This window comes from Babylonia areolata, chromosome 13 (assembly GCF_041734735.1).
Source record: "Babylonia areolata isolate BAREFJ2019XMU chromosome 13, ASM4173473v1, whole genome shotgun sequence".
Lineage (NCBI taxonomy): Eukaryota > Metazoa > Mollusca > Gastropoda > Neogastropoda > Buccinidae > Babylonia > Babylonia areolata.
The window spans coordinates 28786868-28810640 of NC_134888.1; the positions used below are offsets into that span (position 1 = coordinate 28786868).

The 23773-nt window shown below is 45.3% G+C and overlaps 1 protein-coding gene across 3 annotated transcripts in view; it reads right to left on the minus strand.

Annotated features, from left to right (window-relative positions):
- LOC143289188 (FERM, ARHGEF and pleckstrin domain-containing protein 2-like) overlaps nucleotides 1-23773 on the minus strand; it is a 132701-nt gene that overhangs the window by 58843 nt on the left and 50085 nt on the right. For 2 of the 3 annotated variants that reach the window (XM_076598119.1, XM_076598118.1), the window contains one exon: nucleotides 18851-23749. In XM_076598119.1, coding sequence (XP_076454234.1) covers nucleotides 19696-23749 — 4054 coding nt within the window. In that variant the 3' untranslated portion in view covers nucleotides 18851-19695. Of the gene's footprint in view, nucleotides 1-18850; nucleotides 23750-23773 lie in introns of those variants that run through there. The other variant, XM_076598121.1, reaches the window with a different exon arrangement.

Here is a 23773-nt window from a genome sequence, read left to right on the forward strand (position 1 = left end):
CAAAACAAAACAAACAGGAAAAAGAGCAGCAGCAAAACAAAATACACAAGAAAACCAAATTTCTCCCATCAGGAAGAAGAAAAATCCATTCATATACAGGTGCAACAGAATCACAGATACAAAGTATCAAGACCTTACTATAATTACTGAACACATACACACAAACACATACACACAAACACACACACTTTTTTGCAAAAGTTTAGTCACATATACAGCAATGCCAAAAAGCATGACCAGCCCAAACACACAGAGATCTATATCAAACACTTTTCTTTCCTGATGTAACAACAACAAAAAATTAATTTCCAAAATAACCAAGAACGAAAATTCAGTTTGGGGGTGGGGGTGGGGGGGTGGGGGGTAAGGGGATAAACCATTTGCCTCATTCAGGAGTTTCTTGTAACATACTCCTCAAACTCATAGCTGAACACTTCTGTGGAAGAAAACAAACACTGTCATCCATGGTTGTTTGGTTATCCATGATTTTTAGATCTTAAAGTATTCATGATAAAATAGTCACAGTGAGTGACTGTGCCTTTGGGAGAACATACTTTTGGGCAAAGCATTCTGAGGTCAATTTCTTCAAAGACGCAGTGCAGTTTACACACACATTCTCACTTGCCCACCCCACCCCCCCTCCCCCTCCCCCACACACACAGCAGACTCCACTTGTCTACAATAAAATCACCCATAACATCACGCTGGCACAAGTTGGGGAAAAAAAACCACATCTCTTTATTTCTCTGCCTCTACCATCCAAACACAGCAAACAAAACTAGCGAGTCATGTTCATCCTCACATCCTTGAAAAAACATCAACTTTTTTTTTTTTTTTTTTTTTTTGCCAGTAGAAAATAGAAAGTCAACATGGTATTCCTCCAGTGAAAAGAACATCCAATTAGACAGAGAGACAAACACCACAGTAACCCATTTGTCTAAATGCATATATATGGACAGGAGTAAGTCATCACGGAGTCTGTCTGGACAAAAATAGTTCTGGTGTAGCTGTATTGGCAGTATCGAACAATCGTTACCCTTAATATATATATATATATATGTAATTTTTCATTCATTTCCCCATCCCCATGACACACATTTGTACTCCAAGTTATTGAAGACAGAAGATGAAAATGATGGGGATAAAAAGCTTGCACATATAAAACTGAACAAATGATTATGTAAAAATGCAACTGAAGATATGGATTAAAGTTAACAAATGACTGTGAAAATATGAAATAAGATATGACGAATAACGAATATGAAGATAAGAACAGAACGAAAGAAATGATTGTATAGATAAGAAATGAAAACATGGATAAAACTAAATAAATGAATATACTGATAACAAATGATATAAAACTAGACAGTTGTACTGATAATATTAACAAATGAAAATCTCAGTCTAATATCATCATCTTAGATGAACAGACTATAAATAAATAAACGAACGAACGAACGAAAATAATAGATAAAACTAAAAATAATGATTGTATTGATGACAAATGAAAATACAGATAAAACTAAATAAATGACTGCATCGATAAAAAATGAAGATATGACTAAAGCTAAACTGACAAATGAAGATATGAATGAATAAATAAATAATGAGGTAAAAACACAGGTGAAGATATGGATTAAAAACTGCTTGATTATGAGAAAACAAGAACAAAAATGTAAATCGTCTTTAACTGACTGATGATGTAAAAATACTGGTAATCAAATGACAAGAAATTACACACATGATGAAATGTTAAGACATAAAAACATACGATAAAATGTAAGTCAAACACAAATGTACCACCCGACACCACAAATACCCCATGCCCCCCATTCCTGGCCCAAAATAAAGTATATGCATATATATATATATATATATATATATATATATATATATATATATATATATATATATATATATATATATATATATATATATATATATATATTTACAGTATCCTAAAAGAAGGAAGTGGTCAACAGGACATGACGAGAGAGAGACACACAAAGAGAGAGAGAAACTAGAGAGAGAGAGACCAAAAAGAGAGAAACTAAAGACAAAGACTAAAGAGAGAGAGACTAGAGAGAAAGACTAAAGAGAGAGAGACACTAGAGAGAGACTAATGATAGAGAGAGATACTAGAGAGAGAGACTAAAGAGAGAGAGAAACTGGAGAGAGAGACTAGAGAGAAAGACTAAAGAGAGAGAGAGAGAGACACTAGAGAGAGACTAATGATAGAGAGAGATACTAGAAAGAGAGACTAAAGAGAGAGAAACTGGAGAGACTAGAGAGATGAGATGAGATGAGAGAGAGAGAGAGAGAGAGAGAGAGAGAGAGAGAGAGAGATGTTCAATAACTTTATTACTAAAGGATAAAGATTTGAGGCACTGCCTTGTCTTTCTAGAAATCTGTCCTTGTGGCTACAATGACAACAGAGAGACAGAGAGACAGAGACCCAGAAAGAAAGGAGGAGCATGAAAAGCCAGGCATTGCACAACCAATCACATCACATCCCTGGCCTGACCTGCTGACCCAACACAGGCAGACATCACATGACAGGAAAGATGGCTGCCAAGGTCACAGGACCACTCTGTGTAGGTCTGAACCAAGAATGCAGGGCAGTGAGCGGTTAAGGGGGGGTGGGGTTGGGTATGGGGGGAGGGGGGGGGGGAATGACCTGGAAAATCTAGAGACAGAGAAAGGGGATATGTGGGGAGTGGGGTGGGGAGCGACCTGAAAAGAGTTGACAGGGTAGGAGGCAGAGGAGGGGGAGGGGGGGGGATGAGGGGACCAGGGAAAGATGGAGACAGAGAAAGGGGGGTGGGGGAGTGAGCAGGGAAATATGGAGACAGTAAAGGGGGGTGGGGGGGGCTTGGGGGGGAGTGAGCAGGGAAATATGGAAATATGGAGACAGTAAGGGGGGGGGGGGGGGCTTGGGGGGGAGTGAGCAGGGAAATATGGAAATATGGAGACAGAGAAAGGGGGTGGGGGGAGTGAGCAGGGAAATATGGAGGCAGTAAAGGGGGGGGGGGAAGTGACCAGGGAAATATGGAGACAAGAGTAAGTGGGGTGGGGGTGACCATGGAAATATGGAGACAGAGTAAGGCGGGTTATAGGAAAGGGGGGGGGGGGGGGACTGAGCAGGAAAATATGGAGACAGAGTAAGGGGGGTTATGGAGGAGGGAGTGACCAGGGAAATATGGTAACAAAGTAAGGGGGTTTTTTGGGGTGGGGGTGGATGGGGAGTGACCAGGGAAATATGGTGACAGAGGAAAGGGGGTTGGGTCGGGTGGGGGGATTGGGGGGGCGGGGGGAGGGGTGGTCTGGGGGGGGGGGGGGGCAGCAAGAAAGTGTTTAGGGTTAACTCTGGGTCTGGCTATCTACATATGTATATATTTCTGATTTTTCTATGACAGAGACAAAATATGCTAGTCTCCACGCTCAAAAACGTTTTTGAATTCAAATATACAAAAATTAAAAAAATAAAACAAATACATAATGAGAGACATAAAATATGCAGAATAATATACAATGACTTAAATTTGTAACAGTAGAAACAGAAACTATGCTCAGCATTCCACTTTAAAAAAAAAAAAAAGTATATATAATATTATGTTTATTTTGACCATAATTATATGCATATTAACAAATTTTTCAAAATATGGACCAGGGTCCAAATATGGACCAGGAACAAAGTATACCAAAAAAACACCAACCACCCAACATTTAAATGAGGTCAAATGATCCACTGGGGGGAAAAAAGACAAAAAAACAGTATACACAATAAGCCATACTTGGAAATGTAATACATTAATTAAACACACTAGGCAGAGGAACATATTCAATTTCTATATCATATGCATGATGTCTAACACTAAAAAATGAACAAACCACTGGAAATTGAGAAAATACGGTGAATACTGGCGTAAAGGGACTAGCCAACGCATCACAACATCGAATGATGGAATCAACAACAGCTCACAAATGTGAGAAAGCCCTGACAGATCACATCACATTCCAATAACCCATATACATCAGAACCAATAACAATACCCACACGAAGACTACGCAATCCAAGAGGTCTGTATTGCACATTTATATAACCAAAAACATTGCAATGGTTATAATCGTATATATGTATACATATAGTCTACAAAAAAACCAAAAAAACATGTCCATACACACAAAACAAGATCACACTGAAATCAATATGAGATTCAACAGACAGAGAGACGGAAAGCCACAAAGGGACAAAGTCAGAGATACATGGTGAGGAATACACAGGGAGGGAGAGAGAAAGACAAGGAAGACAAAGAAAGAGAGAGACAGGAATTGAGAGAAAACATAAGAATGCAAGAATTTTAATGTAAGATCACCGACCTGTATACATTTAGGGTGCACATGTTGTACACACGTCTTAACAGTAACTAAAATAAAATAGGAAGAAGAAAACGATCAATTTAATATAAAGTGAGCTCACTGAGAATAAGTCAACCAAATCGAAAAGCCCAAGACTAATGTTCTTAGCATAGGGCTGGCAGTGCTAGAGAGAGAGACAGAGAGAGACACAGACACAGACAGAGAGAGAGAGAGAGAGAGAGTGTGTGTGTGTGTGTGTGTGTGTGTGTGTGTGTGTGTGTGTGTGTGTGTGTGTGTGTGTGTGTGTGCATGCCTATGTGTGTATGTGCATGCTTGCACATATACTGTGGTAACTCTGCATGCACACATACATGAATGCATACATATGTGCAAGAATACCTGTTTGTGTGCATACATAATGTGTGGTGTCGCCCGAGTCCTCAGGTAAATGAATGACATGCATGTGTGAAAATACACAGCTGTTCCAACCCTCACACTCATGAATGCAATACAAGACATATTCAAAAGCGCATTGCATACATGTACACCTACACAAGTCTGGGGAGAGAAGCCTATGTGAGGTGTGGGTGGAGACTGAAAAAGACTGTGACAGTAAAGTGACTGGACAGAAGCTTCACACAACTATACTGTACGTAAGGAAACAGCCAACCATGTCCCTGCTTGACAACAACAGCTACAACATGTTCCATACACACACACTGTGAAAATCAACTTCCATCCACTGTCGTCTTGTTAACCGAACCCCAGTCTAACAAATGTTTAACTGCACAAATCTGCTGTCTAATTAATCAGGAGTCAATATTAGTACTGGTCACCAAGTCCTTTCAGTGACTAGCATCAATGTAAATGTGATGAAACAACGAAATAAACAGGTTTATATACTGAAATTTCAATCCATACTTCCAACACCAGAAGTGAGCACTTCCAAACTTTATCACCAAGAGGCTCTACCCACACAGTTATCAACAGATGGAGTGAACCTCAACCCTGGTCACCCTGCCCTTGAGGGCATCAGCCAACAGGTTGTTAAACTCCAAACCCTTTCATCCTGCAGCACTATACTGTGCAATGCAGCATGAGCAAGGGCCACTGTCTACCACCAGGCTCCATGCCACAAAGCATCAGTTCTACTTTCTGTTGAAGTTAGTTCACTTCAGTTAAGTTACTCAAGGAAGCGTCAATGCATTCAGACAAATTCATTTAAACTACACCACATCTGCTATGCAGATACCTGACCAGCAGCATAACCCAATGCGCTTAGTCAGGCCTAGAAAAATAAAAATAAAAACAAAAATAAGCAAATAAATGGATACATCATTAAATTAATTAATAATGAGTAAATAATCAAATATATAAAATGACTTCTTTAAAAAAATGAAAAGAAAAAAAGATAGAAAATGAAATGAAATGAAATGCGGGAGAAAAAGAATAACAACGATTGTTAAACGAATAAAAAAGATTTTAAAGATAAATTTAAAATAAAAAACAATTGTTTCTGTCGGAGCCATGTGCTTTCCATCCTGCTCATCACTGAACCCGGACACAAATCTCAAATTCTACCAGTATTATTGTGTGAATAACCACCATCACCCCTGGTCCACTCCACCCTACCCACCTCTGTGATTGTGGCTGCCGACGACACACACGGAGTGGACTTCAGCCAACATGTCAAGACCATGGCCACCAACAATTTCACCTTCACCTCACAAAGCCAATGTGTCATTTGACTTATCATCACTCCCCTGTCTTCCCCATTCCCCCAAACGGTGAGAGGCAAAGGACACCCCCAACAGAACAAAAGCAGACCAAAATGAAGTGAGTGCTTCCCTCACAAGCCAAAGAGGGGGGAACTGAGGGCCCTTTATTATTTGTTGGTTTCTTGTTTGTTTTGTTTTTTCAGTTGTTTTGTTGTTGTTGTTCTTTTTGCTTTCTACAACTTTATTCTGTGGACTGCATACTGCAAACATCTATCCCTCCCAACTGCTCGTTTACCTGTCTGTCGGTCTCTTCATACATTTCACACACACACACACACATTGTTTTTGAAAAATTATTCTCCTTGCCCGATGTATGCAGCAGGTCTGTGGGCCAGAAGCATGAACATCAAGGTTAATCTCTCTGCAGAAAGGACCCTCTCTCCAGGGCACACAACCCTGCCATGAGAACTTTGATCATTTTCATCATTTTAACAGGAAGTATAATTGTCAGGTCTTACAGCCAGCATATATCTTCCTCCACTTACCCCCCCCTCCCTTCCCCCTCACCCACCCACCCTATCCTACCCATCCCAGCCCCAAGCCTGAAGTTGGTCGGCTTAGTTTGCTTTCCAACTCATGTTTTCTTCCACCTTACTGAAAATTTCCTTATGTACCCCTTTTGTTTTTAAAAATGTTTCTACCTATTTGTTCACTTATTTGCTGATCTACTTATGCCTGTGCCATTCATCCATACACATACACATTCCTAACTTTCTGTTCTACACAGCTGGTGGAATTAGCAGGGGGGAATAAAAAATGAAAAGATAAAAAAAATATATTAAAAATTTTTTAAAAAACACTCACAGTTTCAAAGAAGAAAAAGATGTAAATAACTCTGCAGCCAAAGCATGCAGCTTTCGGCTCACTCAGCCATATCATAACTGACTGATCACACAGACTTACAAAAACATCAGATTAAAAAATAAATTTTTTTTTTTAAAAAGCGTTGAATAAACAAATCATCCTACACCCGAAAAGCCTGACGAGTGTGGCAGCAACTGTATGATCTGCATCTGTATCATGTACATCAGACAGGATGACTTAGAGGACAGCACCCTCGAAAACAAAACAAAACAAAAACAAACCTAAACTGAACTGTTTCAGGGTATCACAGGCCAGGCCAATCCGGCTAGCGTGGCGCCCCTACCCCCCGGGATTAAATCCCAACCGGCACAGCCCCAGCCCATCATCCACCCCTACTTTGGATCAGACCCTAACTGATGTTGTGTGTGAGACAGGAAGCAGGGTTTAAAGGCCTCTACTATCTCAGCATTTACGGTGTCCTCACAGACACTGTTCTAGTTCTGGAAAAAAGCTGTTTTTGTAAATTTCCGACTTGCTGAACTCAATGTTGTAGCAGCGCAAGTTGTTCCTTGTGAACTGTGAGATGACGCTGTGGGGGACTGGTGTGTCTTTATGTGTCACTGTTCTAATATGCCTCTTGTCTTATAAATACATTATGTAATCCTCCGCTTTCACTGCAGGGAAATACCCAGAAATGCCAACCCCTGTCAAGTGTTTGCAGGAACAATCAGGAAATTTGGTAGGAACATTTTGAATTTTGTTGGAATACTCAGACTCTGAGCAACATCAGCAAACATACATTTTATCTACAAGGCATACAAACACTTGGGCCTACCTACAACACAGTGTTAACTGCCACTGGAGGCTGTTTGTTACATTAAGTCTGTTTTCCACTGTCCAGTTTCTTGAGACCATGTTAGGTCGTCGAAAATGAACTCATCTGAAAAATTTTCAGGTTAGCATAACATTGGAACAAACTGCGATCGAGCATAACAAAATACAGTGAAATCATAACTGTTGGCATCTCTGAACACCCACTGACAATCTCGTAAAGAAAGGTCAAGTGCAACTCTGAGCACAAGACTGAAAAGCCACAGTCCTTAAAGCCCATGAAACTAACAAAATGCACAATTCTACATGTTGTGCTAAACAGGACCTCAAGGTACAGAAGACACAACCCTACATGTTGTGCTAAACAGGACCTCTGGGTACAGAAGACACAACCCTACATGTTGTGCTAAACAGGACCTCTGGGTACAGAAGACTCAACCCTACATGTTGTGTTAAACAGGATCTCTGGGTACAGAAGACACAACCCTACATGTTGTGCTAAACAGGATCTCTGGGTACAGAAGACACAACCCTACATGTTGTGCTAAACAGGATCTCTGGGTACAGAAGACACAACCCTACATGTTGTGCTAAACAGGATCTCTGGGTACAGAAGACTCAACCCTACATGTTGTGCTAAACAGGACCTCTGGGTACAGAAGACACAACCCTACATGTTGTGCTAAACAGGACCTCTGGGTACAGAAGACACAACCCTACATGTTGTGCTAAACAGGACCTCATGGTACAGAAGACACAACCATACATGTTGTGCTAAACAGGACCTCTGGGTACAGAAGACTCAACCCTACATGTTGTGCTAAACAGGATCTCTGGGTACAGAAGACTCAACCCTACATGTTGTGCTAAACAGGACCTCTGGGTACAGAAGACACAACCCTACATGTTGTGCTAAACAGGACCTCATGGTACAGAAGACTCAACCCTACATGTTGTGCTAAACAGGATCTCTGGGTACAGAAGACTCAACCCTACATGTTGTGCTAAACAGGACCTCTGGGTACAGAAGACACAACCCTACATGTTGTGCTAAACAGGACCTCTGGGTACAGAAGACACAACCCTACATGTTGTGCTAAACAGGACCTCATGGTACAGAAGACACAACCCTACATGTTGTGCTAAACAGGACCTCTGGGTACAGAAGACACAACCATACATGTTGTGCTAAACAGGACCTCTGGGTACAGAAGACACAATCCTACATGTTCTGCTTATCATGACCTCAAGGTACAGAAGGAACATATAGCACACATCAATTCTTCTGGCAGAAGATCAGAATCGACAATAATAAAATTGAAAGGGGAAAAAAATGAAACAGGCATAAAGACAAGGAGCCATAAACATGTAATTTGTATGCTGAAACATATCCTGTATATTTTTAAGGGGTCTTTTTGCTTTTTCAAAGAGGTATCTAAATTCCTCAGGATTTCTATAAAAAATTAAAAAATTCATACATTTCCTATGTAAATCAAGGATATTTTAGCATATAATACATGTGGATATCTTGCAGTGAGTGTGTGTGTGTGTGTGTGTGTGTGTGTGTGTGTGTGTGTGCGATACTAAAAATATAGACCATGTCCCCGTTGATACTGAAAATACACACCAGACCTTGTCCCATTTGATACTGAAAATACATAACAACTTGTCCCCTTTGATACTGAAAATACACACCACACCTCTTTCCCTTTGATACTGAAAATACACACAACTTGTCCCCTTTGATACTGAAAATACACACAACTTGTCCCCTTTGATACTGAAAATACATACCATTCCTCATCCCCTTTGATACTGAAAATAAACACTACACCATACATCATCCAAATACTGCAGCTGAAAGTGAAACATTGTAGAAGCTGCCCCTTTGATACTGAAAATACACACCAGACCTTGTCCCCTTTGATACTGAAAATATACACTACACCTCTTTCCCTTTGATACTGAAAATACACACCACATCTTGTCCCCTTTGATACTGACAACACACACCAGATACTTTGATACTGAAAATACACATCACACCTTGTCCCCCATTTGATACTGAAAATACACACCACACCTCTTCCCCTTTGATACTGAAAATAAACACTATACCATAGTTATCTTTTGGATGATACATTATCCAAATACTGCAGCTGAAAGTGAAACAGTGTAGAAGCTGCTATTGCACAAAAGATGACTGCTATGTCGCGACATATGTCATGATAAAAATATCACAAATGTAGATTTCAATACGGTATGAAATAAAATACTAATCAAAGCAGGGTAAAAGTAACACACACCTTAATGTAGAAGCCAAGACAGTACTGCTGAGAAACCAGGATTTACTGTAAAGCTTAAAGCATTACTGGAAGATTTTTTAATGAAAATATAATAAAGGCTGCAGTTAACCCCATCCTCCCACATCTCTTTTTTTTCTAAATAGTTTCTTTCTTTGTGACTTTCTTTGTTGAACAATACCAGAAACAAGAATCATCACCCTCTCTCCCCATTTTCTCCAAACAAGCCTTATATAGCCTTCAGCACTGAGTTGTGTCCGATCAGGATCAAAACCATGACTTTAAGAAATATATTTCAGCATGGGAACTCAATATCAAGTAAATTAAAAAAAATTAAATAAACAAATAAAAATTAGTAAATAAAAAAACTCCAATCTAACCCATGATTTAAAACAACAATGACCACCACCCCCCCTCACCCCCCCACACCCCTCCAAAAAAAAACCCATTCAGCACAAGAACTGAAAAATTAAAAGACACCAAAGAGATAATCTAACTCAGCGCCCCACACTGATTGTCTTGTGTGTTCCTGGGCTGCCACTCCCACATTCGCTCGTACAGCTGAGAAGAGACTTGGACTGGTTAAAGGATATTAACAAAGACAGCATGACCACACCTCCACTGGAGAGAGCTCAGTTCACACCTCCTCCACCCTGCCAGCAGTTTCACAACTCCTAGCAAATCCAATACACCAACACACACAGTCGTAAGTTTGCAAAACAAGCCGAGATCCACGTGAATCGCTTCTGATGTAATGTGTAGATTGGAATAACAACATCAACTTCGCCAGGAAAAACCTGGTTTGTCCAGTGAGGTGCAAATGAAGCAGATTGGATTCTGTAACACTGTTAAACAGCCCTGTGGTCCATCTTCTAACTGACTAAACTGATGGCTGCCAAACTGACTTGGTTACAAAGCTGCCCTGGCAGAAGTGGTTACATGCTGGACTTCTGATCCAGTGTTCACCAGTGATCAGGGTTTCAGGCCCTGTTTCCAAAAATTTCAAAACAATGCTGCCCATCTTACTCTCAGAGTCCCACGTACTGATCACATTTCTCCTAATCTCCGCAGTCTACATTGGCTCCCCACTGAAGCAAGAATTAAATACAAAGCTGCGTGTCTCTGCTATTCTGCTTTCCACTCCGCAGGACCTACATATCTTTCTGACCTTATCAGTGTTTACACTCCTTCAAGAAATCTCCGCTCTTCTTCTGACTGTTACCTTTTGAAACTTCCTCTTGTCAATACAAGAACCTTTGGTGAATGTTCTTTCTTCTTTGCTGCTCCTCACATCTGGAACAACCTTCCTCATCATATCTGTGCATCTGATTCTATCTCTGCTTTTCGCTCATCTCTAAAAACACATCTTTTTAAACTATCATATAAGCACTCTCAGCTTCCTTATTCTCCAACACCACCCATGTCAGCTCATTTTGGATGCATGAAGAGTGAAAAAGGGAGAGTGGGGGGCTGGAATGCGGGGTTGAGAAAGAGTGGTCATGAATGATTTGTAGTATTTTTCTTTCATGTAAAGCGCCCTGAGTTCTTAGAGAGAAAGGGCATTATATAAATGTACATTATCATTATGATGCTGTGTCCTTGGGAAAGGCACTTTACTCCCTTTTTCCTCACTCCACCTACATGTGATTGGGTACCTCACTCTCTCTGATTCCTTGACATTGTTGAGACTGAAAAACAAATGTTTTCTCAATGTCCTTGTCTCTGCTCTCAACCCCCCACCCCACCCCCCACCCCCCCTTTCCCGCCACCCCCTCTCTCTCTCTCTCTCTCCCTTGCTATGTTTCTTCTTCCTAACTTCTTCCTTCCCTCCATCATCAACGTTTTTTGTGGAGAGTTGTGTATTTTCTATGCAGCTTGTCTTTATTTTCATTGCTGTTAGTGTTGCAACATGATGTGTACGTATCTACTTTCTTTTTTTGTTGTTTTTTGTAGTTTTTCTTCTTGTTGTTGTTTTCTTTGTTGTCGGTTTTTTTCCCATTCCCTTGATTAATTTATAGATTTTCTTAATGAAGGTTAGATGAAAACAGGCCAATAAATGCTTATTCTTTTTCCCTCAATAAAAAACAAACAAACAAGTTTTGATTTCCCTCTCCATCTGTCTCAACCCCATGAAAAGTCAGTGCAGCATGAGCAGAAGGAACACACACAGCCATGAAGCCCAGAGGAAAATAAGCAGCCTGCAGAGAAAGTGATGACCACAAACCAATGACGTGATCAGCTCCACAACCACTCACATTTACCACCAACCAACCCACCAATGATGTGATCAACTCCACAACCACCCACGTTTACCACCAACCAACCCACCAATGATGTGATCAACTCCACAACCACCCACGTTTACCACCAACCAACCCACCAATGATGTGATCAACTCCACAACCACCCACATTTACCACCAATCAACCCACCCAGCTACCCACATTTACCACACCCACTGCTCTGCCAACACAGGTTCCACAGCCACCACCACACAACATCCCAGTGTTTCTTCCACACCATTTATACACAGCACTGAAAACTGTCCGCACCAAACACATCACACTTCTTTCCACACCTTTTACACACTGCACTGAAAACTGTCCGCACCAAACACATCACACTTCTTTCCACACCTTTTACACACTGCACTGAAAACTGTCCACACCAAACACATCACACTTCTTTCCACACCTTTTACACACCACACTGAAACTGTCCACACCAAACACATCACACTTCTTTCCACACCTTTTACACACCGCATGTCTTCCACACCTTTTACACACTGCACTGAAAACTGTCCGCACCAAACACATCACACTTCTTTCCACACCTTTTACACACTGCACTGAAACTGTCCACACCAAACATCACACTTCTTTCCACACCTTTTACACACCGCATGTCTTCCACACCTTTTACACACTGCACTGAAACTGTCCACACCAAACACATCACACTTCTTTCCACACCTTTTACACACCGCACTGAAACTGTCCACACCAAGCACATCACGCTTCTTTCCACACCTTTTACACACCGCATGTCTTCCACACCTTTTACACACTGCACTGAAACTGTCCACACCAAACACATCACACTTCTTTCCACACCTTTTACACACCACACTGAAACTGTCCACACGGATCATAAAGCCAAACAGAATCAAACCTTCATCTGCCACATCGCTAACACATTCATAGTGATTGCTAGAAACAAATACAGGCGATGAAAGAAAAACACTGCTGCCCTCCTTTTTGCAGAAAAGAGAACATCGTCCCTACAAATATTTTTAAAAAAGGAAAAAGAAAGAAAAAAAAAAACTCATCAAGAAAATAGTCATCATTATTACTGCTCTGATACATGTTTAAAAAGAAATTATTGCTATTTATAGATCTACAGATATATATATTTACCAAACGACAACCAATTAAACAATATAGAGACAGTCTTCATGTGATACACAGGACCGTCAGTACATGGCCTGGTGAATGGGCATCTCTACACAACACTACAACACACACTTAGTGGCCAAGCAAAGAGCGGTTTCTATTTGAACGTATCCCCTTCCCCCCCCCCCCCCCTCCTCCTCCTCCTCCCACCCACACACACACCACAGACTATGTACACGAGATCTGATTCTTTTCTGGTAGAACCAGTCAAATATACACCTTTTTTTCTTTTCTTTTTTTTTTCAATATGTATAAAGTGCAGTCACCGATTTTATGTATATCATATCCAAACATGCAACATACAAGTGCCTTTTACGAAACAATACGAGTGCAAACAACCAGTGAGGCATTGCTAGTCTTTAGCATAGTCACCAATCTTCTGGCATAAAACAGATTTAACAAAGAAATCAAAGCAAAAAAAAAAAAAAAAAAAAGAAAAAAAAGAAAGAAAGAAAAAAGAAAAAGAATCAAGGAGTTTAGTGGCTTCTGGGCCACTGCAACAGACTGATTTTGGGATGACAGCAAGGATGTTATTACCATCCCCTTTCTTCCCTCCGAACAGATGCTGTGGTTTTGTCAGTAAACTCTCTCTCTGTCTCTCTTTCTCTCCCTCCCTACCCCCTCTTCAATAACACACACACACACATATTTCACTCTTTTTCATTATCTGAACAAAAATCCTCGTTTCCAAATGTGACAAACAGATGAATCAAGGAAAACCCACTTGAATCTCAAATCCTTTCATGAGACTGCTACACTGTTGGCCAAAAGCAAACTTGCCAGAAACGCCACCCTATACCCCATACCACCCCCAACCCACCCCTCTATTTCCCACACACCCCCTCCACCCTTTCCAAGTCTGTTCCTTCAGAAACAACCACTGAATTTATCCCAAAAGGGGAGTTTGTCAGCTATGCATTATCTCTTCTGTTACTTTACTTTTAAAATTTTTTTATGTTTTCTGTTCCTGTGAGACGGGTGCAAAAGCCGACTGGTTAAAGCATCAGACTTTCAATCTGAGAGTAGTGGGTTTGAATCTCAGTGACGGCACCTGGTGGCAAAGGGTGGAGATTTTTCCTATCTCCCAGGTCAACATATAAGCAGACCTGCTAGTACCTGAACCCCCTTCGTGTGTATACACAAGCAGATCAAATACGCACATTAAAGATCCTGTAATCCATGTCAGCATTTGGTGGGTTATGGAAACAAGAACATACACAGCATGCACACCCCCGAAAGCGGAGTATGGCTGCCTACATGGAGGCGTAAAAACGGTCATACATGTAAAAGCCCACTCGTGTACATACGAGTGAACGTAGGAGTTGCAGCCCATTAACGCAGAAAAAGAAGAACCTGTGAAATGGTAACTGTTATCTCTCTCTCTCTCTCTCTTTAAATAAGCTTTTAATTCATGCTAACTGCCACATGGTAATGTTCTAACCCAGTCCCAACAGTGAATACCTATTTCACATTTCTGTGTGAATGGTTTCTCCCGATGAGTTTCAAGGTTGATCTCTTCTCCAGTGTCTGGTATGCTCTCAAACAATACCTGACAATGAACAGTGTTCGGAGTCTTCAGTACATGGAGGTGTGGTATCTGATCCCCCTCCCTCCCCCACCTCCCCCACCATGTATAAACCCCTCCCCTTTTCATGTGGTCAGTCTACATGCTTTGATGCCTGATGAAAACTGAAACCACTGTCTTTCACTTCTCAAAAAACAAATTTAGTCAACATGTAATGTTATGAAAAAAAGAATCCTAACCTTTCCAAGGATCTGTCATTAGTGTCAACTTCTTGAGCTTGTGCGTGCGTGCGTGCGTGTGTGTGTGTGCATGTACTTGTGTGCGAATGTGTATGTGTATGTGTGAGTCTGTGTGCATTAACATGCTTATGTGTGCATGCATGTATGTGTATGTGAGGAAAGAGAGAAAAAAAATGTAATGCATGATGAGAAAATCTTCACTGAAATCCAGAGCTAAAAACTTAAGAAGAAAAAACATATACTGCCTCCAGTTAAGAATCAAGCTTTCATTAATTAATACCATCTATCTTAAAGCAAACAAACAAGCATAAACAGTCAGAAATTAACATTCAGTCATCACTTAACAATTATGAACACTTACTGAATTATAAATAAATAAATAAAGGCAACCAAACACTCAAAGCTGGGGCTAGTGTTGTCAGCACAAAATGTTTGCAGACAGATCTGTTACAGAGGGTTCATTTCTAATAAACAAGACACTGGTATATCAGAGTACTGTATCCATACTCCAGTGGTTTACATGGCAGTGTATGCACCGAAATTTTCACTCTCCATTTACACAGAATCCAATTTCAATACTGGCTTTGTGTATGAGCAATAAATAAAAGTGACAAGCTCTTGAGTATAAATAAATATATAATATGTATGTATATGACATGTGATCACTTTAACTTCTAAACAAACCAAATCATATATATATATATATATGATGTGATCACATGTATTTCTTAACAAACCAATTCATATATTATGATATAATTACAGATTTTGTGATCACTCTCTCCTTCCTAAACAAATTCATATTCATAACACAACCTCTGAACAGGTGTACAAGAACAGCTGAATTCTTCCACTGGCGTACTCTTGTTCTCAAATGTTTTCCATGAAGCAGTGTGAGGTTTGAAAGGAGAGGACACGTGACCGGCCTGCATCCACATAATGCATTCCCCCTTACTTCACTGTCTGTATGTGCCCCCTGTGTGCGTACCACGTAATGCATTCCCCCTTACTTCACTGTCTGTATGTGCCCCCTGTGTGCGTACCACGTAATGCATTCCCCCTTACTTCACTGTCTGTATGTGCCACCTGTGTGCGTACCACGTAATGCATTCCCCCTTACTTCACTGTCTGTATGTGCCCCCTGTGTGTGTACCACGTAATGCATTCCCCCTTACTTCACTGTCTGTATGTGCCGCTTGTGTGTGTAACACGTAATGCATTCCCCCTTACTTCACTGTCTGAGATGCTGCACCCTCTCCTTTGCAAGATCTGGGAACAGGAGCGAGTGCCAAAAGACTGGAAAAGAGGACATCTTGTAAAGCTGCCAAAGAAAGGGGACCTTTCATCCTGCAACAGCTGGCGGGGAATCATGCTGTTGTCTATTCCGGGCAAGGTACTGAGCAGAATCATCCTTGAGAGACTGAAGAACGCTTTGGACAAGACACTTCGGGACGAACAAGCAGGCTTCCGACAAGATCGCTCGTGCACGGATCACATCGCAACCATGCGCATCATCATCGAGCAGTCCCTGGAGTGGCAGACCCCCCTGTACACAGTCTTCGTCGACTTTCAAAAAGCTTTTGACAGTGTCGACCGAGATGTCATCTGGAGACTGATGTACCACTATGGATTTCCACCAAAGTTTGTAACCATCATCCAGCAAATGTATGAAGACGCCACCTGTCAAGTGATCCACGATGGGAAACTGACGGAACCTTTCAGTGTGCAAACCGGCGTCCGTCAGGGTTGTTTGCTCTCACCGACCATTTTCCTGATGGTGGTTGACTGGGTCATGAGGCAGTCTACAGCAGATCGGAGGACAGGCATCCAGTGGACTTTCACTAAACAGCTGGAGGACCTAGACTTCGCAGATGACATAAGTCTTCTCTCCCACAGGCAGCAAGATGCGCAGGAGAAACTATGTCGTGTGGCAGAAGAAGCTGAGAAGACTGGACTCCAAATCAACATTGGGAAAACAGAGGTCATGAGGGTCAACAACAAGAAGCAAGATCCAGTGCAACTACACCAAGAGAACATCAAGGAGGTTGACAAATTTGTCTACTTAGGCAGTGTTGTCAGCAAAGACGGGGGGACGGACGAAGACATCAAGAGCCGTATCAACAAAGCAAGACACGCCTTCAACACCCTTCTACCAATCTGGAGATCGACAGCCCTCTCAATCCGCAACAAGATCCGGATTTTTAACACCAACGTGAAGTCGGTTCTACTCTATGGCTCAGAGACGTGGAGAGTGACAAAGACCAGCACCCACAAGCTTCAGACATTCACCAACAGATGTCTAAGAAACATCCTGAACATCAGATGGCCAGAGGTTGTCTCCAATGAAGAACTTTGGAACATGACAAAACAGGCCCCACTGGAGACGGAAATCAAGAAACGGAAATGGGGATGGATAGGCCATACACTACGCAAGCCTGCAACAAACATCACAAGACAGGCTCTTGATTGGAACCCACAGGGGAAAAGGAAAGTTGGCCGTCCGAAGCAGAACTGGCGGAGAAGCATTGAGGCAGAGACAAGGGCGGCCGGAATGACGTGGGCCGAACTGAAGAGGACCAGCCAGAGCCGGGTGCGTTGGAGGAGTGTTGTTGCGGCCCTATGTTCCCCACGGAATCAAGAGGAATAAGTAAGTAAAGTAAGTCACTGTCTGTATGTGCCGCCTGTGTGTGTACCACGTAATGCATTCCCCCTTACTTCACTGTCTGTATGTGCCGCCTGTGTGTGTACCACGTTATGCATTCCCCCTTACTTCACTGTCTGTATGTGCCCCCTGTGTGTGTACCATGTAATGCATTCCCCCTTACTTCACTGTCTGTATGTGCCCCCTGTGTGCACCATGCAATGCATTCCCCCTTACTTCACTGTCTGTATGTGCCGCCTATGTGTGCACCATGTAATGCATTCCCGCTTACTTCACTGTCTGTATGTGCCGCCTGTGTGTGTACCATGTAATGCATTCCCCCTTATTTCACTGTCTGTATGTGCCGCCTGTGTGTGTAGGTGGATGCAGATAGGGAGGCACAGGAAAGAATGTAGAGTTAAAAAATTGTTATATATATGTGTGTGTGTGTGTGTGTGTGTGTGTATGTGTGTGTGTGTGTGTGTGTCTGTCTGTCTGTGCACGCATGTGTGGATGTGTGTATACTGAAAAGTCTGTACTTACGTACATAGATGTGAGTGGGTATGCATGCATATATATATATGCATATATATGTATGCACATGTACCATAATAAAAATTTTAAAAAAGAAATTGTTCTGGAGAGAGGACTGATTACTAAAAGTTTACAATACATATGTCACTGTCTTAAACACACTACTACCCTCTCTATCCACCTTCCCTTCCACAAACCTCCTCCCCTCAACACACACACACAGTGACACACACACACACACACACACACACACAGACTCTGTGTTGACATAGTATGCAGTGACATCTCAGAACCGATGTAAAAAAAAAAAAAAAAACCTTCTGCCAGTTCACAAGGACACACCCCCTCCAACCCACCCCCACGACACTCAAATAACACAACCACACACACAATCACACAGCACCTACACACATTCCCAAACACACATTATCCACACACATTCAATCGGTAGAATACATACAGAAGCAGACGTTCAATAAAACACATACAGAAACAAGAGGTTCAATCGTGCTGACAGCTGTTTCCATATCCAGCACTGATTCATAAGAACAGTAAAAAAAAAAAAAAACAAAAGGAACAAGGATAGACAGGTTTGTGTGAACACAGTTGTGTGTGATGGTTTTGTTTTGCAGCAACATGCACACTGAGCACAGTGAGAGAACAAAGCAATCCAGCTGAACTGGAACCAACCACAAACCCGCACAGAACCACTGGATGAAACAAAGAAACAGGAATCATCAGGACACAGGAAGAGACAAAGAGGACACAGGATGAAATAAAGAAACAGGAATCATCAGGACACAGGAAGAGACAAAGAGGACACAGGATGAAACAAAGAAACAGGAATCACCAGAGAACAGAGGAAGAGACAAAGAGGACACAGGATGAAACAAAGAAACAGGAATCATCAGGACACAGGAAGAGACAAAGAGGACACAGGATGAAACAAAGAAACAGGAATCATCAGGACACAGGAAGAGACAAAGAGGGCACAGGATGAAACAAAGAAACAGGAATCATCAGGACACAGGAAGAGACAAAGAGGACACAGGACTACAATTAAAGTGACCGGGAACAGACAGGACTAAGTGCTGTACAGACACTGCAACCCCCCCTTCCCTGCCCCCACCCCCCTCATCCCCACACACACACCACCAAACCCCCTCAAACATACCCCCACACCTACATACACACACATACACACTTTAAAAAAGCCTGGCCGGCTATCAGCTGTGTGAAGAGGGAGAGGAGGAGGAGGAGGCTGGGGGAGGAGGAGGAGGCGGGGGTGACTTGTGCCGCGGTGCGTGGAAGGCCGGACCGCCTGACACCACGTGAAGCTTCTCACCCCCCAATCCTCTCCCCCCAACCCCTACCCCCTCTCCCTCCTCCTCCGCCATCCCTCCCACCGCGCCCCCCTCACACTCCAGCGACAGTTTGCGCAGTCTGGTTGTCTCGGCCTCCTCGTCAAAGTCGCTCTCGCTCTCGCTGGTGGTGTAGGAAACCTCCACCAGGTCCCGCCCCTCCAGGTGAAGCAGGGGGTCCACACTGTGCCGCTTGTCAGCCAAACCCACGATGGAGACCGCCGCCGCCGCTGCCGCCATTTCCAAGGAGGATGAGCTGCTGGTGCTGCCCCCTGAGCGCAGGAAGGGGGGCGGAGGAGGGAAGTCGTCCATGCTGGTTTTGCGCTGATGATGATGCTGGTCCTCACCCAGGAAGCTGCCCTCCAGAGAGGCCAGGCGCTCCAGTGTGTCCAGGGGGGACGACTCGTGCTGGTAGTGGGCAGTGGTGGAGGTGGTGGAGGAGGTGGAGGTGGTGGTGGGGGCGGTGCCCTCACTGGACATCTCGCCCATGCCGGAGTCAATGGTGGTGTCCTTGCTGGACTCCCCGAAGCCCTTGGAGCTGGCATACTGCAGGTACACCTCCTTGGCCGTGCCGCATCCCCCGTCTTCCTCCCCATCCCTTGATGACCCCGAGCTGCCGGAGTAGGTCAAGTCGCTCTCTGAGCCCTGGCGCCGAAGGGTCTCCAATGTGTCCAGGATGTCGGTGGGGTGAGGGCTGCTGGAAGACACCTCATCCACGGGGCTGGGCAGCACGGCCAAACTGACGTCACTATGGTAACTGTGCCCCACGTCCGTCTCCTCATGCCAGCTGACGCGCTTGGCTTCTGGCCTCGACCGCCCCCCCTCCCCCCCGTTCTCCCCTACACCTCCACCACCTCCCTCCACCCATGGCTCCTCCTCCTCCACCCTCTCCAGCGACCATCGCTTGTGGGAGTCTCGAGGACTGGTGCTGAGGTTGGACTGAGATGCCGGGCCGACCGCGCTGCTGCCGCCACTTCCCAGATCAGACACAGACACAGACGGCACTGAGGTCATGGTGGTGGTGGTGGTGGCTGTCACCGTCACCACAGAGTCCGCCTCAGACGGGTCAGGCCTGAAGGTGGTGAAGGTGAGGGCCGGAGCTGGGGGTTCGGGTCTGGACGGTGGGCTGTCCCTGTCACCATACATCAAGGCCGCTGCTGGGGAGGGCAGGTCCATCATCCTCTGGGCGTCAGTGGCCGGGGGGAGGGACTGGGTGCTGGGCTTCTCCTCTCCCTGCTGCTGGATCCACCCCCTGTCTCCTCCATTTACCGCCCTCTGCTCCCCGGTCAGGGATGTCCCCGACAAGGACATGCTGCTGGGTCGCTTCTCATTGGCCGGTGTGGAGCTTGAGATTGTGGTGGGGGCCTGGGTGGTGGAGATCTCTGGCGGCAGGGGGGGCAGGGAGGCTGGAGACTCCGGGGAGGTCCCCGACGACTGGGAGGAGTAGTCCATCAGCAGCTCAGAGGGAGGGGGGGGCAGGGTGTCCAGGTCAAGGTCGCTCGACACGCTTATCATGGATGACGTCATCTCACTGGGTGGGGGAGGGAACTCCTGCTCCTCGGCCGTCGCTGCTGAAGGAGGGGAAATCATGGGAGGTGGCTGTGGTGGTGGTGGCTGGTTGGATGGTGCTTTTGTTGATGTTGTTGTTGATGATGATGATGACGGTATTGGTGGCAACGGTTTTGAGGGCACGGGTGGAGGACCAGACTGACCTGGCTCTCTCGATGGCTGGGGCAGAGGACTGGTCTCCCTTGGCGGCTTGATGGGAATGCTCTTTGTCTTGGGGGCCACTGGCGGCTTCTTGAACAGTGAGGTGGTTTTGGGCATGACGGGGGGTGGTTTGGGCTTGGCAGCCACCTGGGGCTTGGCTGCGGTGACCACGCTGGTGCTGACCGTGGTTACCACAGGCTGCACTGGGCTCAGGTTCGATTCCACCACTCCCACTGTGGGATTCGCCGGGGGTGGGGGTGGGGGTGGAGGCAGAGGGGGAGATGAAGGAGGAGGCGGTAGTGGTGGTGATGGGGGTCTGAGTATTTCTTCTTCCACCACAGTGTCCGGGGGTGGGGGTGGGACGGGTGGAGGGCTGACCACTTTACCAGACTCCTCCTTCTCCCCCCTGTCCTTAGTGTCTGCGGCAACAACCACAAGTGGAACATAGTCAGGACTGACCACTAGGTCCTCGGCCGGCACTGGCCTTGCTGTTGTGTCCGTCTCTCTGACCGCATCCTGAGCTTTTTCTTTCGCAGTCTGTCGCTCCGAGTCCAACCAGTCAATCTTCACAACCACTTCTTCCTGAGCTTTCACAACTGCTTCGTCCTGAGCAGGCTCTCTGCTAAAGTCCTCGTTGTTGTCGGGGGGTGCAGCAATCTGAATCACTGGAGATTCCTCCTTTCGGTCAGCAACCGGCGGCTGCCTTTTGGGGGACCCCTCCAGTCTGGGTTCTGCTCTCTCTGGTCTGGGTTCTACTCTCCCATCCACAGGTTTCAGGTCCGAAGGAGACACCAGCGGCCGGCTTTCCACCTGGGGGCTGTCGACGTGAGTTTTGAGGAAGTCCTTCTCAAACGTGGGGCTGGTTGTGTCATCCACAGAGGAGAAGCTGTCCCTCGCTGGCAGCTTGTTGTAGTGCACTAGTTCGATCCTCCGCCCCGCAGATGGGGAGCGGTCCATGCGGCTCTTGCCGGAGCGCCCCTCAGGACTGCAGGAGTCCTCATGCAAGAGGCGGCCCCGTGGACTCTTGCTGCGGGACTGTCGGAACAGCGTGGCCTGGGGGGATGGGGTCTCAGCCGACCTGAACAGAGTGGTCTCCTGCTGGTCGTCACTGTCTTTGTATTGACGGCGGTGCAGCACGTATGGGATGTCTTCGTTGAGGTCGGCCTCCACCAGGAGGGGCCCTGCGCTGGACAGGCTGCCTGTGGACACGCTGGACGCCGACGTCACCGTCCCTCCCTCCCCTCGGCTTACCTCCCCTTGGTGGGGCTCAGCCACCTGGGGTGTTGGACCTGGGGTCACCGGGGGAAGGGGGACGGGAGCCTGCGCCACTTGATCTTCAACAGGTGCTGCAGCTGCCTGATCCACCTGCTGTGCACTGTCTGGCTCACCACACTCCTCAGGCACCGGGGGTTCCTCACTGACCACCTTACCTGTTGTCTCCCCTTCCTCCCTGCCGGCCACCACAGCCACATCGCTGACCGTCCCCTCCACCGCTGACCCCTCCTCCTCCTCCCCCACCCTGCTGGGGGCTCCGTCCATCAGCTGTGCTGCTGCAAGTGACTGGCTGTTAACATGCTCTATGCTGCCACCTACTTCCCCTCTAGCTCCCTCACCCACTAACCCACTCTCACCCTCACCCTCACCACCACCACCATCAACATCGTCATGAGCATTTTGATTGGCTGACAACACAGGGTTAGGGGGCTTTTCGTCAATCTCAAACTCATCATCGACATCAGCGTCCGTCACATTGTCATCAAGGTCGTGATGAAGGTGTGACTGGATCAGCTTAGAGTAGGGGACCTCAGGCGGGAGGATTACATGGTCAGAGACAGAGAGAGGGATATCATCAAACTTATCCACGTCAGAGTCGGCACCTGGGGAGTCCGAGTGCGGGAGGCGGGCGTCCACTGCAGCCACGTCCACAGGCTGGTTGATGAGGTCGCCACCCTCAGAGTCTGCAGACAGTCCGTGCTCCAGCCGTGGGGACCCCAGAGACCGGCTGCCAGACATGGACGAGTCCGAGTGGACCTCAGCCGTCTCCAGGCGCGTGGGGGGCAGGGGGGGGAGGGGCGAGGAGTACTCCAGGATGTGGGAGCCGCTGGAGGCGGTGGAGTTGTGCAGGTCGGAGGAGTTGTGCATGGTGGGCTTGGCGGAGATCTTGGGCGTCACGCTAGTGCTGCGGCTGGAGATGCGGCCGCTGGTTGACCTGGAAGGCAAACAGTGACAGATG